Source organism: Hypanus sabinus, chromosome 11 (assembly GCF_030144855.1).
Source record: "Hypanus sabinus isolate sHypSab1 chromosome 11, sHypSab1.hap1, whole genome shotgun sequence".
In the NCBI taxonomy this organism is placed as follows: Eukaryota; Metazoa; Chordata; class Chondrichthyes; order Myliobatiformes; family Dasyatidae; genus Hypanus; species Hypanus sabinus.
The window spans coordinates 52631803-52646552 of NC_082716.1; the positions used below are offsets into that span (position 1 = coordinate 52631803).

The window sequence follows — 14750 nt, forward strand, 5'->3', positions numbered from 1 at the left end:
ACTATTGCAGAAGTCGATTTGGTGAAGCTTCACTGAACTCAGACCTGTACACAATATTCTAGCCAAGGTCCCTAATTTGAACACGATTTATCTGCTCTCAATAAACACTTTTAAATATACCACTTCAATTACAGCTCCATGGCTTTATCCTGTAAACCTTCTGGGGAAAACTTCTTTACTGCATTTAAAATATTCCATATAAATGCTTGTGAAAAAGCAAGATTGCTAAACATTTATTGCTAGTGGTATCACATTGAAATTATATAGCATTGTATAGATAAGGGGCAAAAATGATACTATGGTTAGAATCAAAACAATAAAAATACTTCAAACATGAGGAAATCTGCAGATGCTGGAAATTCAAACAACAACACACACAAAATGCTGGTGGAACACAGCAGGCCAGGCAGCATCTATAGGGAGAAGCGTTGTCAACGTTTTGGGCCGAGACCCTTCATCAGGAAAAAATACTTCAGTTGGTGGAAATCCAAAATTTAAAAAAAAAATCAGAAAATGCTCCGAACACTAAAATCTGGCAAAATCCATGAAAACCCTCCCAACTCTGGTTGCAACTTTATACAACATAGCCCTAGACCTATAAATTTACTCCCTTTCCACAAATTTTGCCTGATCTGCCGATTGTTTTCAACAATTCCTGTTTTTAAAATCTTAAAATGCACAATAGACTTTTAGTGTTAGATGGCCCATACCTTCCCCTATTGTTACTTACATAGCACTCAATTTATAATAGGGTTATATTTCTTGGGTCCTTTATTCCTATACATTCCCTATGAGATTTATTTCAAATGGACTAAGTGACACACAAGAACCAAGGTCTGAGCCCAAGTATTCAATGGTGTCATCAAAGTTTATATGACATTTGTTATGCCTCAACTAATACAGGGCTGAAATCACCTCAGCATACCCGAAGCTTCTAAAAAAAATCCGACTTTCCACTACACCGCATAGTTATAACACTGGGTGGTTTTCAGACCTCAAGAAAATAGTCTGGTGTAATTATACATCCAAATAAACTTTTAATATAGCTACCTTCTCTAGCACATTATCAAAAAATGTGCACAAACTTCCAGAGTAAAATTTAAAAATCGAATGGGGAAATGAACCATGAAGATAATTTAACAAAGCACAGAATTTCCTCGAGTAAACATTGGGCATTAAAAATACATCAGAGGGAAAAAATTCTTAGAAATATAAGCTATTGTGGATATAAACAAAAGAAACTAATGAAAATATGTATTCTTCAAGATTTTAATTATTCTTATATTGGCAAACATCGAGCCAGAGCAATCATATTCTTTCCACTGACAGAGATTTCTGATGTTGATCTGGTGTTGCTGGTAAGGCAAAGCATCTTCAGTAATCAAAATTGCAGGAAGTGGACCTAAACCCTGTCAACCAGGAGTACTTTTTTAAAATATAAAATAATATACAATTGTCTGCAGTTAAGATGATACCCAACCTCTAATCTTGGCTTCATACTATCCTCTAACTACAAAACTCTATAAAGACTCTGGTGGCATGTTTCATAAAAGCTGTTATATACTCCAAAACATTTGCTTTCTTGATTAATAAAACCTTTAGAAATACATTACGAAATAGCAATACCGGTTAGTGACTTCTTTAATTCATTAAAAGTGAACTTCCAGCAGCAAACAAATGTAAATGATGTTTATTTTAATATAAAAAGTAATAGTTTATAAAGATGGAATTATTTATATTCACATTAAAAAAAATTACCAAATCCACAATCCACATTAGACAAAGTTAGTTCCTGTAACAAAGAGTCACCCCAAGCCAATTATTACTATCCTTTATTTCCCCCACCACCCACTTCAATCCATCCCCAAATCCATCATCCTTGTATGGACATCAAATTCTTAGATGGGCTTGATCTTGAAATGTAGCCCGATGAGACTGAAAACTAGGCATTTCAAGTCTTGTACCAGGTAGTAGAATACTCGAAGACCCTCCGGATCCCTAGAAGCAAACATATATTTTGTTCCATTTAAACAAAGCATTGCCAGTAGAATAATGTAAAACTAGCAGATTTCTACCTAATGATCTGTGCAAAGGTAAAATATATCTTTTAAATTATCAGTTATTTATTCCATCAGACCACGTCCTCTTCTTTCTCAAAAATACTGACTTATTCTGGAATGTGCGATTGAAGGCATGGACTTCTTTCTCTGCATCTCATTAAAGCTGCCATCCTTCAATTAGCTATTTACATGACAAGCCTAAACTTGTCTTAGATGTAGCTTTTTTTTAAAAAGAGGTGTTAATAATGAATTTTCTATAGCATGATGGAGGAGCCATCAATAACAAGCAACCCTACCATTTTGGTTACTGACTTGTTTTAGAATAGTGGTTCCCAAAGTGTGCAATCCAAGTTTCTGAGGGGACTGCCAATCAATAGCAAGGGGAGGGACTTAATTTAAGAAACAAATTACTTTGAACACAAGCTCAATATTTTCAATCACCATTGGGGTAGGCAGGATTCTTTTCCTTTTGAGGCATTGGGTTAAATCAAGCTACAGCAACAACGTGATGACATAAGCAGCATCACTAGAGAACAAATCCATTGCAAAAGTTGCATGTGGCAGCAGTAACAGGAGGGAAAGACACAGTACGAGAGGGGAAGGCTGTAGTTACATACTAAAGGTATGATTTTGTCATTAAAGGACTGAAAAGGAACAGAGGTGACAGGGGTTGTGGGGAACAATTAGAAGCCCCGGTACTGGCAAGAGGCTGTAATGGTTGCATGCTTCATACAACATTTCAATTCTCATTGCTAAATCTGGAATGCCTCATTCAACTGGAGAAAAATTAATTCTATCAGCGGCAAGGGAGGTTCTGCGTATGGTTTTGCGTAACTCAATAGCCCAAATAATTAAACTGATTCTGGTCAGTGACTACTCTGTTAATAGATGGAATACCTGAGAATGTGGAAGACACATTGTGCAATATACCTAGGACAACAGAACTTGCTCAGCAATTGGAAGAGTCCATTTAACAAGGAATGACTCTTTGCTTCTTGGATATGCTCACTTCATTAAAGATGAAGAGTTGCTATTTTCAAGGGGATGTCGAAGGGGACATTCTACACACCAACATTCTTGTTTGTACAATAGAGGGAAGACTGAACCCTGGAGCCAGTATGGGGTTAGTACTTCCTTGAAAAAAAAGCTGTGCTCAATATTTTTATCATTCATGGGGTAATTCACAGAGAACACCTCGTTGCAAAAAAAACCTGTAATCAGCCACACAAATCATTAAATACTGTTATCTCAGCAGTAAATAAACTCAAGTCCCATGCTTTCAATTCTTGACCATTTTGAGAGCCTTGTATTGAGAATGATGAACAGTTTGAAGGTTTGCTGTTGTACCCAGAAGTCAGAAGGCCCTCAAAAGGAAACTGCTGAGGTGCACTTGAAACTATGATAAAGTTATTTAAGACTGAAGTACTTAATTAAGTAATCAATTTAAGAATATTAGGCCTAACATTGTTTATTTGTCAGAATTATTCGCAGAGTATAATGAAATCAACATTCAACTGCAAGGTAATGATATGAATCTTATCAAAGTTAAATCAGTCATCTCCGCATTTCTGTCCAAGTTAACTGTATTTAAGTGCAACATTAGCCATTGTGATCCTTTCCAATATTTCAGCCGATCTGAGTTGGACGAGAAAAGAAAGAAAGATGTGTACTGTGCCCACCTAGGTGAACTCCAAAAAAACAAGTCAGAGAGATTGCAGGATCTTCCAAACTTCAGAATGGGTAATAATCCATTTCTTAACACTTGTAATAAAGAATTAACAGGAAGGATGGAGGAAGAATTCATCTTGCTACAAAATAACTGAGCTGAAGCCAAGGTTCAAAAAAAATTATACCAAGACTTTTGGTGGCATAAAAAGACTGAACTCTATCCTACACTGTGGAAAAAGGTCATGATGTATTTTATTGCCTTAACAGCATAGTATTTAGTGAAGAGCAGTTTTAGTGCAGTCACTCAACTTTTTTTAAAAGCAATCAAACAGTCTGCAAATTACTAAACACAGGGATCTGAGACTCCATCTGAGTGACATTCAGTCTGATGATCAGAAGCTGGTATCACTGCACCTAGCTCACCCATCTCATTGAAACATGAAAGAATAATGAAGTAGTGAATAGTTGGACAAATAATGTACACACTCAAATTGTTGATGAAATTTATTTTTACTTTTCTATATAGCTTTAAAAAGATCTGAATAATTTTTTGGAAATTATTTGTCACTGCTTTTAATTTACAGTTCCTATTTTCTTTCACAGTGCATTATAAAAAACTGTACAATTTTGATTTATGTAATGGCCAGAAAGGGTGTAGGGGCACTGGGAGTCAAGGGGGCAGTAACCCAAAAGTTTGGGAAGTTCTGTTTCCTCAATAAAGTAATACATTGTTGCCTATACCATTTTTAATAGATTTTCCCCATTTTTTCAAAGATACACTTACTTGGATTGGTTAACATCAATTAAAGAGCCAATCTTAGATGTTGTAAATGAAATATGTTCATCTCCTATTACAATTTCCAGTTCCTGTTATAAACAAAATATGAAAAAGGACAATTATTTATGCATATTTCACAAGAGGATCATTTTAATTGTTAGAGTTGGTTGATGCATTTCATTGACCACTACATTAATCACATGCAATCAATTAATATAGAAAAGATGCAGACAATGGCTTTTCGAAACTGCAGAATTAAAGCTACCCATTACTTTCAACAAAGTGACAGTTGTTGCAAAATTAATCCTGTATCCCAGTGCCATTATTACCCAAACTATCTGACTGTTGAATTAATCAATATTCCTTTCACAGACTCCTTTACTGATAAACAAATGTTTTTAAATATTAGATTTCAATACAAGGTTTCAATCATTCCAGTATTTATCTTGCACTGTGACCATCAGAAAAAGTACACCATGGAATCAAAATAATATGCTGCATGAGCAGAATAACTCAATATTAGACCACAGGACATAGGAAGAGAATTAGGCCATTTGACCCACCAAGTCTGCTCTGCCATTCAACCAAGGCTGATTTATTCTCCCTCTTAATCCCATTGTCTTACCTTTTCCCCAAAACCATTCATGCCCTTATTAATCAACCTTCATTTGAATATACCCAATTACTTGACACCTACAGCCAGTGGTAATGAATTTCAGAGATTCACTACCCTCTGGCTAAGCATTGCGGCTCTATATAGATAATTTAATATAACTTCCACTCTTACTCTTACCTACTGCCTCGCACTACTGTGGAAATTTCAATTTAAACCAGAACCCCAGATCAATTCACATTTCTTGTTATCTTCAATAACTTGAACTGATAGAGCATCTTTAAAAAGTTCTAAATAACTTTGGTAACAGATAACAAAGCATGCAAGAAATTGGAGATGAAGAGAAATGCAGAAGTTTAGGGAACTAATTCCACAGAATAAGAATTTTAGTTCCATGATGACAAGAAAGCACATGCAGACCATCAAAAACAGGTATGAAAAGTAATTTGAAATTGAGCTGAAGCAACAGGATGGGTGCTCTGAGTAGATTTATATTTGTGGTGAGCACATTGTTGTAGTTAAACCTTAAGAGTGGCAATAGAAAAACACGTGCACAGATGGTCTGCAATGCAGTGAAGGTGTTGTATGACTAAGGAGTCTGACACTGAGAATGGAGGTGAATTACTACTTTCCTTCCTGATAGAAGAACACCAAGGCTAAATGTAGCAATCACACTCAACAACTGATGTTAATAATGAACAAAGACTGTTGAATACATATCTTAATTACAAATTATGCTATATCTTTACCTCCAGGAAACCATGGGTCAAGTACTTTGTACACCTATACTGTATGTAGGATCCTTAAGGTTGTCATAGCTGGGGGAGGTAATGGGGATAACCTCCCACTACCCTATTAAATGGTGTGTGGCTCAAATAGGCACTGACTACCAAGTCCAGCTTCAGGCTCTCACATGTGGCTTATCTACTAAGCATGGTGGAATCGTTACTACTGACCAGAGAAGGGCCAAAGGCAGGTTACTGGCACCTTAAAACCAGTCGCTTTAGACAGATGGGGTTCATCAACCGAGGTCAGCAGTTCATCTAGAAGGAAATTTCTCATCTTAAACCTCCACTGCCTTGTGGCTATACCCACCCATGAGGAAGGCCTTCAGAGTAAATCCCGAGGAAAAATCTGGAGCTGGATTCCCTAAGACAGTCCTACGTGAGTTCAACGTTGACTGGCAACTCCTGCGATACTGCTGATGCCAAACTGAATTTGGTCTCTGTGTTCCTTTGGATTCATTAGCTGTGTGGAAAGGGGGAGCATCCTACACGGGCAACAGCTTGTTCCTCATATGGTACTGCCCTGGCTTGCATATCATGTAGACACTGGGACACAGCATCCATGGCTGACCCTAAACAACAGAGGGCCTCTACATCTTAGTATTATTTACGATGGGACCCACTATAACAATCAAAATTGAGATAATTAAAAGTATGCTTGATGTCATATTTAAAATTTTGCCCCTTAGATTTAGATGTTAATTGCAGAAATTTAAGGATTTGTATTATAAAATATCAACAGTACATTTTTCTGGTTGGTGGAGCCCAAAATATAATTGTTTCAGTTTTACTTATGCTGATTTGGAAGCTGTTGACTCGTCAGTCAAAAAACAACATAGAGCAGAAAATCAGCACAAGTGAAGGACAGACGAGGTTGCATACAACTGATGAAAGTATGCTATTGAGATGGTATCAGTAGAAGCAAAAATAAACAAGTGAAATTGGAAGGAGAAAACACTGATATATTATTGTCACATGTATCGAAAAAACTTTGTCTGCATGCCATCCATACTTAATAAAAAGAAAACAATGCTGAATACAGAGTGTAGCAGCTACAGATAAAATGCAGTGCAGGTAAACAAATAAAGTGAAAAAGCCACAAGGAGATAAATTGGGAAATCTCAAATTCATCTTTGGCATAGTCTGTTCACAAATGAAGTAATTGCAGGATAAAAGCAGTCCTCAAGTCTGATAGTACTTGGATCGTTGAAGAGTGGGTCAAAGTTTAGTGCTAAATGCACAAATCATCGTTGCTGTGAGAAGATTTCTGCGTATAAAGGACCTTTCATGATTTCAGTGCATTCCAAAGTGTTCTATGGAAGTTGATGTAGTTTAATGGTTTTACTCTTTTGTCGGTTTAAAAAAAATCAATATAAGGATAGAATGCTGCTGGACAAAGCTGCATTCAAGTGTATGGTGCAAAAGCTAAAAAATTCCAGATTCTGGAATTAAACACAGGCAGCCTCTGATGAACTGACATCGATCTGGAATAGCAACATTAAGCAGATGCTGCCTGACATGCTGTTTTTATTTAACATAGCTTGTGTCTGATAAATTAGCTAGTGGTGCCTTTACAGCAATGCAGGCATCAATTTTTTTTTTATATTTGAATTTTAAAAGTTGGTTAGTTTTTAGGGAAGGAATCTAAATAAAAAATCCCGTCCAATTTACATACTAGATTTAATCAACGTTTACTGAGCTTATGCAAACGGAAATGCATCATATTTTCACAAGTAGTCAAGCAGATATTTTTTGATAGCATAACAAAGGGAAAGGTACTGACCTGTCGTCCTACTCGATCAGGTGGAGGCCACAAAGCATCATCTTCTTTTGTGATTTCACTATCTTCTATGATTCGCTTCAGCTCTTCCATTACACTTTTATGGACATATGCCTATCAAAATAAGAATTATATGAACAAAGTATCAGAATTATCAGAACACAGTAATATATGTATTAAAATGCATATCACAAGAAAACTAAATTCTAAAACTTCCAAAATTACTTTTCATCAAATTTAAGTTAAATCTATCTCAGAAAAAATACAATTTTACTATCTAAATAACTAGTTCAGAACTTAACTGCCACAAATTACGAATTTTCTCCAACTCAAAAGACTCAAAAGTTTTAAATATGCTTACCTCTTTTCTAATCATAACATCATTTTTGTAATTGCTGTTGTTTGCATATCTGAGTTTACCTGTCAGAAAACATACATATTTTATTATTCCCCAAAACTATAATTCACATCTTAAATCACTTACATTTCTCTGATTACTATTAATGCACATCCTCAATATGGAAGTGCATTCCTAAGTTACCAATATTGTAAGTTTAAACAGAAAAGAACAGGCAACACATAGGATGCTGCAGATGCTGGAAATCCAGAGTAACACACACAAAATGCTGGGGGAGCTCAGCATGTTGGGCAACACCTATGGAAATGAATAAACAGTTGATATTTCAGACTCCCGAAAAGGAAGTGGGGAGGGGAAGGAAAAAAACCGGCAGATGATAGGTGAAGGGGAAAGTAGGTGGGTGGGAAGTGGGGAATGAAATGAGAAGCTGGGAGTTGATACCAAATACCAGAAGTTATAGAAAGCAATGTTTATCCCATCAATTTGAAGGTTACCCATACAAAATTTGAGGTGTTGCTCTGCCAAGCAGAGTGCGGCCTCTCACTTCTAGTAATTTCTTCCCCCATCTCTCTTTTGCCATTCCGGCTCCCCTCTCAGCTCCTCACCTATCACCTCCCTCACATGCCCCTCCACCTTCCCTTTCTCCCATGGTCCACTGGTCCAGCATTTTGGGTGTGTTACTCTGTATTTCCAGCAGCTGCGAGTCTTTGTTGTCTGTACTTTAGTAAATGCACTTTAGTAAACTATTTAAGAACTTTTTAAAAGCTATTTATTAATGCTTTTTGGGAGGGTGATTTTAGATGCATATCATATTTATACTGAGGTAAATACTGTATGTAATTAGTTTTGCTACAATAAGTGTATGGGACACTGGAAAAATGTTGAATTTCCCCTTGGGGATGAATAAAGTATCTATCTATCTATCCTCTTATATTTAAATTTCTCCCATATCTGATCAGATTCCTTCTTCTTCAGCCCTTTACCTTTTCCATTGGCCATATCCCCACTTCTTCCTTTTACCCCCCTCCCTCCCACCCACCTTCCCCCTCACTTTGCTTCACCTATCACCTACCAACTTGTACTACTACTGCTTATTTGGGCTTCATTCCCCATCTTGATAAAGAAAAAAAGAATATTGTGTCTCTAATATATTGAATTTAAAGTGTATTTACCTAAACATTGTGGCTATCATTTGAAAAAAATGAAAATAGTTGATGCAGTTAACTCCAGTTGCAATAAAGTCCTGAAGTGTTGATCCTTCTCCCCAGCATCAATCTCCCTCCCAACAGTTTGTATCTGTTCACAGTTTTGCATAAAATTACTCAAAATAATGTTTAACAGCAAATTTACTGATTGCCACTCTGCCATGGATGGTCCCATGCCCAGCTGCAAAAGGAGGAAGGCTGGCATGGGGCTAGCAACCCCATCCTGTAAAAAAAACACAGCGCTACAGAAACACCAACAGGAGCCTCATCCCTGGGAGAGTAAGTATTTTACCAAGAAGATGGCTTACACCTAGGATAACATAAAAGACTAGCCCAGGACAGAGGACTCTGGTGAGTTGCTGTCAGCAGCCTATGCCCCAGTAAGGGTGATGGACTTGAGTACATATGCCCATTTTCAGTAGTTATTCACCAAAGCTTCAATTCCAAATAATAGTCTGTTAAAAAGTTATCAGAGAAAGCCCCTTTACACCACTGAAATAACCCAATGACCATCCATCTTCTTCACTTTACTGGTCATTTCCTTAAAAAGGTAAAAGCTGAATTCAGAACTGATGATTTTGTAAAATTGTGAGAGCAAGGAAAGCTGAATTTGATCTCAGATTTTGACACAAGTACAGGCACAGCTACAAGGCAGTGGATCTGAGGAGCCACAAGTATCCGAAGTCTTACACCACTGATATACTTTCTTCCTGAGAAAGCTTAACAATCTTCCTGAGCTTGGAACAAAAAGCAGCATTCTGTCCACTGATTCACATTCAAGCTCAGGTTTGCCATCTGACTGTACATATACTGTATCCAAACAAAACAACATTCCTTCCGACCCGTGGTGCATCCACAAAACATACATCACTCACAGCACATAGAACCATAGAACATTACAGCATAAAAACAGGCCTTTTGGCCCTTCTTGGCCGTGCCGAACCATTTTTCTGCCTAGTCCCACTGACCTGCACCTGGACCATACTCCTCCATACACCTCTCATTCATGTGCCTATCCAAGTTTTTCTTAATTGTTAAAAATGAGCCCGCATTTACCACTTCATCTGGCAGCTCAATCCACACTCCCACCACTCTCTGTGTGAAGAAGCCCCCCCAATGTTCCCTTTAAACTTTTCTCCTTTCATCCTTAACCCATGACCTCTGTTTTTTCTCCTCTAGCTTCAGTGGAAAAAGCCTGCTTGCATTCACTCTATCTATACCCATCATAATTTTATACATCTCTAGCAAATCACCCCTCATTCTTCTACGCTCCAGGTAATAAAATCTAACCTATTCAGCCTTTCTCTGTAACTCAGTTCCTTAAGTCCTGGCAACATCCTCGTAAACCTTCTGTGTACTCTTTCAACATTAATATCCTTCCTGTAATTTGGTGACCAAAACTACACACAATACTCCAAATTCAGCCTCACCAACGCCTTATACATCCTCACCATAACATTCCCACTCTTATACTCAATACTTTGATTTATAAAGGCCAATGTACCAAAAGGGTACCACTACCGATCTACCTGTGACACCACTTTTAGGGAATTTTGTATCTGTATTCTGAAATCCCTCTGTTTTACTGTACTCCTCAGTGCCCTGCCATTTACATAGAATACAGAAATCTATAGCACATTACAGGCCCTTCGGCCCAAAACGTAACCTACTCGAGAAACACCTAGGATTACCCTACCGCAGAGCCCTCTATTTTTCTAAGTTCCATGTACCGATCTGACAGTCCCTCAAAAGACCATGTTGTATCTGCCCCCACAACCATCACCAGCAATGCATTTCACACACCCACCTCTCTCTCTCTGGAAAAACTTACTCAACATCCCCCTGTACCTATTTCTCAGCACCTTAAAACAATGCCAAGGTTGTCAAGCCGAGGAGTGGTAGTGGAGACAAGCTCCCACTACCTAAAAGTGCTCCTCACAGCATGCGCCTCAAACAGCCTCTGACAACCAAGTCGAACTCCTGGCCTTTTCCTGTGGCTTAGCCTCTAAGCCCGGCGGAACTGTTTCTACTGACAGAAGGGGCGAAGGCGGGTCCTGGCACCCTAAAACCAGTGCTTTGGGTAGATTGAGTTCGTCAGCCTGGGAAGGCAGTCCATCTAAGAGAGGGAAAACTCTGATTTCAAACCTCCGCTGCCTTGCGGTCATACCCACTCATGGAAAAGGCTTCGAGAGTAAACCCGGAGGACAAATCCGGAGATGGAGTCCCTAAGGCAGTCTGACATTGCCTTCAACCTCATTCTGGCAACTCCTGGAATGAAGCTGTATCGGCCCTTGCCCTTCCATTGGACAATGTCAGTGGCATGGAGAGGGGAGACTCGCTGCATGGGCAACTGCTGGTCTTCCATACAACCTTGCCCAGGCCTACGCCCTGGAGAGGACACTCCAGTGTCGCCTCACCACTAAGGTACAAGACTTTCCAGTGGCAGATCCATGGTCTTGCGAGACTAACGGATGCCACACAAAACAATGCCCCCTCGTGATAGCCATTTCATCCCTGGGAAAAAGCCTCTGGCTATCCACACTATGAAACAAAATATTATACTAAAAATAAGTTAATAAAATATAATTCAAAATGCATGTAGATTTGCGTAGCACAGGTAAACAGTATGGTAAGTAGCTCACTGTCGTAGCGGTGGCAGGATATGCAGGGTATTCATTAGTCTCACAACCTGAGGGAAGAAGCTGTTACCCAGCCTGGTAGACGTAGCAGACATCAACTGTACCTCCTTCCTGTCAGCAGTGGGTCAAAGAGATTGTGGTATGGGTCCTCAACAATACTTTCAGCAATGTTCCCAATGAATGTCACAAATGGGGGAGAGGGGATTTGAGAGGAAGACCTCTGTTATCCTCTCAGCAGTTTTTACTGTCCTCTGTAGGGCCTTGCAGCTTCTGTATCATCTACGTAACAAACACCCCCTCCAAAAAAAAAAGTTCAGATAGGAAAGAAACAGGAGCTTTTCTAGCTGACCTTCCTTGAAAGCCTTGTAAAATAATTCAAGTTTTCAGCCTAATAATATTGTTGCATCTTGAAAAGTTGCACATTCTAAACAACTTCAGGATTTTCTACCTTCCTTTTGCAGCAGTCAATGCAGGAAGACTGAGGCATTGCCAACACATTGATAAGAAAAAGTAAAATCTAAGTTGAGGATGAAAATAAAAGCAGAGTTAAAACTTCAAAGATTACTGAGATAATGTAATATCTTAGAGGCTTAAAAAAGACAAATTTTGAGTTTGTCTACAGGGAAGCAAATAAAGGGTCTGAAGGATAAGAAACATCCAAAACCTAATAGCCCATATCTTCGACTTTAAGATGACCACTAAAGAGAGATGCCTATTGTTTATGTTCAATGGGACCCAGATCTGATGGTACACCTGTCAATGAATGCATGGCCAGGAAAAAATGAGGATAAATAGGTTATCCTTTATGATGAAAGGACTTGGACATATCGTAACTGTATAGGACCTTAACAGGACTACACTTGGACTACTGTGTACAACTTTAACCTCCTTATTCAAGGATGCACCTGTCATTGAAAATATACAAGAGATTCACTAGACTAGTTTACCAGCTGACGAGTCTGGGACTGTACACTCTACAACAGGGGTTCTCAACCTTTTTTACACAATGGATCAGAACAATTAAGCAAGAAGTCCATGGATTCCAGGTTGGTAACCCCCACACCAGTTCATACAAAGGTCTGAAAGGGCTTAACATTCTACATGTAGGGAGTTCATTTCCCCAGGCTGTGGAGTTTGGGGTTGTGGGGGGAGCAATAAAGTGGAAAAAAGGAGTGGAATTGAAGTATGAGAACACTGAACATCATTACCCAGTGCGGTCCCTTCGGCCCAAAATGTGCCGACCTCTTAACCTACACCAAGATCATTCTAACACTTCCCTCCCACATAGGCATTTGGATAAAGGAGAAATGGATGGCCATCTTTGTTCTACTGTGAACGTTTGCAAGAAAATGCACCCCAGGGTAGGATATGGTGACATATATGTCCTTTGATAATAAATTTACTATGAACTGTTTCTTAAATATCCCTAATGTATCTGCCTCTACCACCACCTGTCTAACCAGAGTTTTAAAGAGATGCAACATTACCTTAAACTCACTCCCAACTAATCACACCATCAACTTGCATGTCAGCTTTTGAGGGATCTATGGACGTGGAACCCAAGAACCCTCCATTCGTCCACACTGTTAAGAATCCTGCCATTAACCCTGTAATCCTTCAAGTTCGACCTTTTAAAGTGCATCACTCGACACTTTCCTGCATTGAACTCCATCTGCCACCTCTCAGCCCAACTCAGATTGTAAACTACAATCTGCTACGCTATCCACAATACCACCAATCTCCATGTCATCTGCAAATTTAACCACCCCTGCACTTGCTTATTCAAGTAGGGAGGTAAAACACTAGTATGGATCAACTGGGCCTAAGGATCTGTTCTCGTCCTGAACGCCTGCCTCAGTGCAAACCCTCAGGAAAGCGGAGGGGATGGACCAAGGCCGATCCGACCCACGCCGGGACGCCGACTGTCTGCTCCTCCCCAGGTCTGCCGAATTCCTCCGGTATTTGTGTGTGTGGCTCCGAAGCGGTCCGCCTGACCAGGCGGCTGCATGGCGGAACAGGCCAGACTGCCCAGGCCTGTCACTCACACCAGCCCCCACTTCGCCACCTCCAGACACAACTTACCATCCGGCCTGAACTCAAACTCCAGGAACTCGTGGCCGAATTTCCCCTTGTGCCCCACATAATAGCGAAGATAGAAATCACTCGACATGCCGCCTTCGCTGAGGCCGCCCCGCCGCATCGGACGCCGCCAATTGTCACAGCTACGCTGAGCGTTGCGTCACACGCACGAAAAACGTCACATGTCAATCAGATATGGGGCGTGGGAAGTTCACTGTGAGGAGGTTGTCTCTTAAGGGATGTTTAGTTTCTTGAAGATAGAACTGGTTTGAGAAGTTTTCTTTCTAATGAAATGTGTTTTTTCAGTAAAGTATCGCTGATATATATCTACAGTAATCAACAACGCAACATTTCCTCATAACAGCAACGTGCAAATGACCAGCTAATGTACTGGAGGAATGATGAAGGCTACCCAGAGCCCTGGATTCACTGCCGTCCTCTTCAAAGAACTTGTGGGCCAATAAGTTCGTAGAACTACCGCGGCATCAGAATTAAAAACAAACAGCATCTTGAACTCTTCTGTTGTAGCGTATCATATACATTATCTCTTTTTCTTCTGATGATATCTCTGGAGTTAGTGGAGACGAATTTTCAATCCAGAGCTTCAGCTCTGAAGTGATGGAGGAATTCAGTCATATATAGGGAAACAGCCCATTCAGCTCACCAAGTCTGGCCATTTTGTATCCATTTTTGCTAATGAAAATGGTTATGCAATGAATAAATAAATTAATTACATTATCACGTTTTATTTTCCCCACATTCCCAACAATTCCACCCTGCCACTT

General features: G+C 39.4%; 1 protein-coding gene across 1 annotated transcript; it reads right to left on the minus strand.

Moving 5' to 3' along the window:
- Nucleotides 1-1623: 1623 nt before the first annotated feature.
- magoh (mago homolog, exon junction complex subunit) lies at nucleotides 1624-14120 on the minus strand. The gene is made up of 5 exons (XM_059984338.1): nucleotides 13969-14120; nucleotides 8046-8104; nucleotides 7688-7798; nucleotides 4513-4595; nucleotides 1624-1998 (listed from the first exon to the last, which is right to left on the minus strand). The coding sequence occupies exons 1-5, from the start codon at nucleotides 14084-14086 to the stop codon at nucleotides 1899-1901; spliced, it is 471 nt and encodes a 156-aa protein (XP_059840321.1). The 5' UTR covers nucleotides 14087-14120; the 3' UTR covers nucleotides 1624-1898.
- Nucleotides 14121-14750: the final 630 nt, after the last annotated feature.

Coding starts and splice junctions, on each gene's coding strand:
- magoh (XM_059984338.1), bottom strand. CDS start 14,086: ATGCGGCGGGGCGGCCTCAGCGAAGGCGGCATGTCGAGTGATTTCTAT. Junction 7,799..8,045: donor ATGTTATGATTAGAAAAGAG/GTAAGCATATTT, acceptor TTATTTTGATAG/GCATATGTCCATAAAAGTGT. Junction 4,596..7,687: donor CTGATCGAGTAGGACGACAG/GTCAGTACCTTT, acceptor TGTTTATAACAG/GAACTGGAAATTGTAATAGG.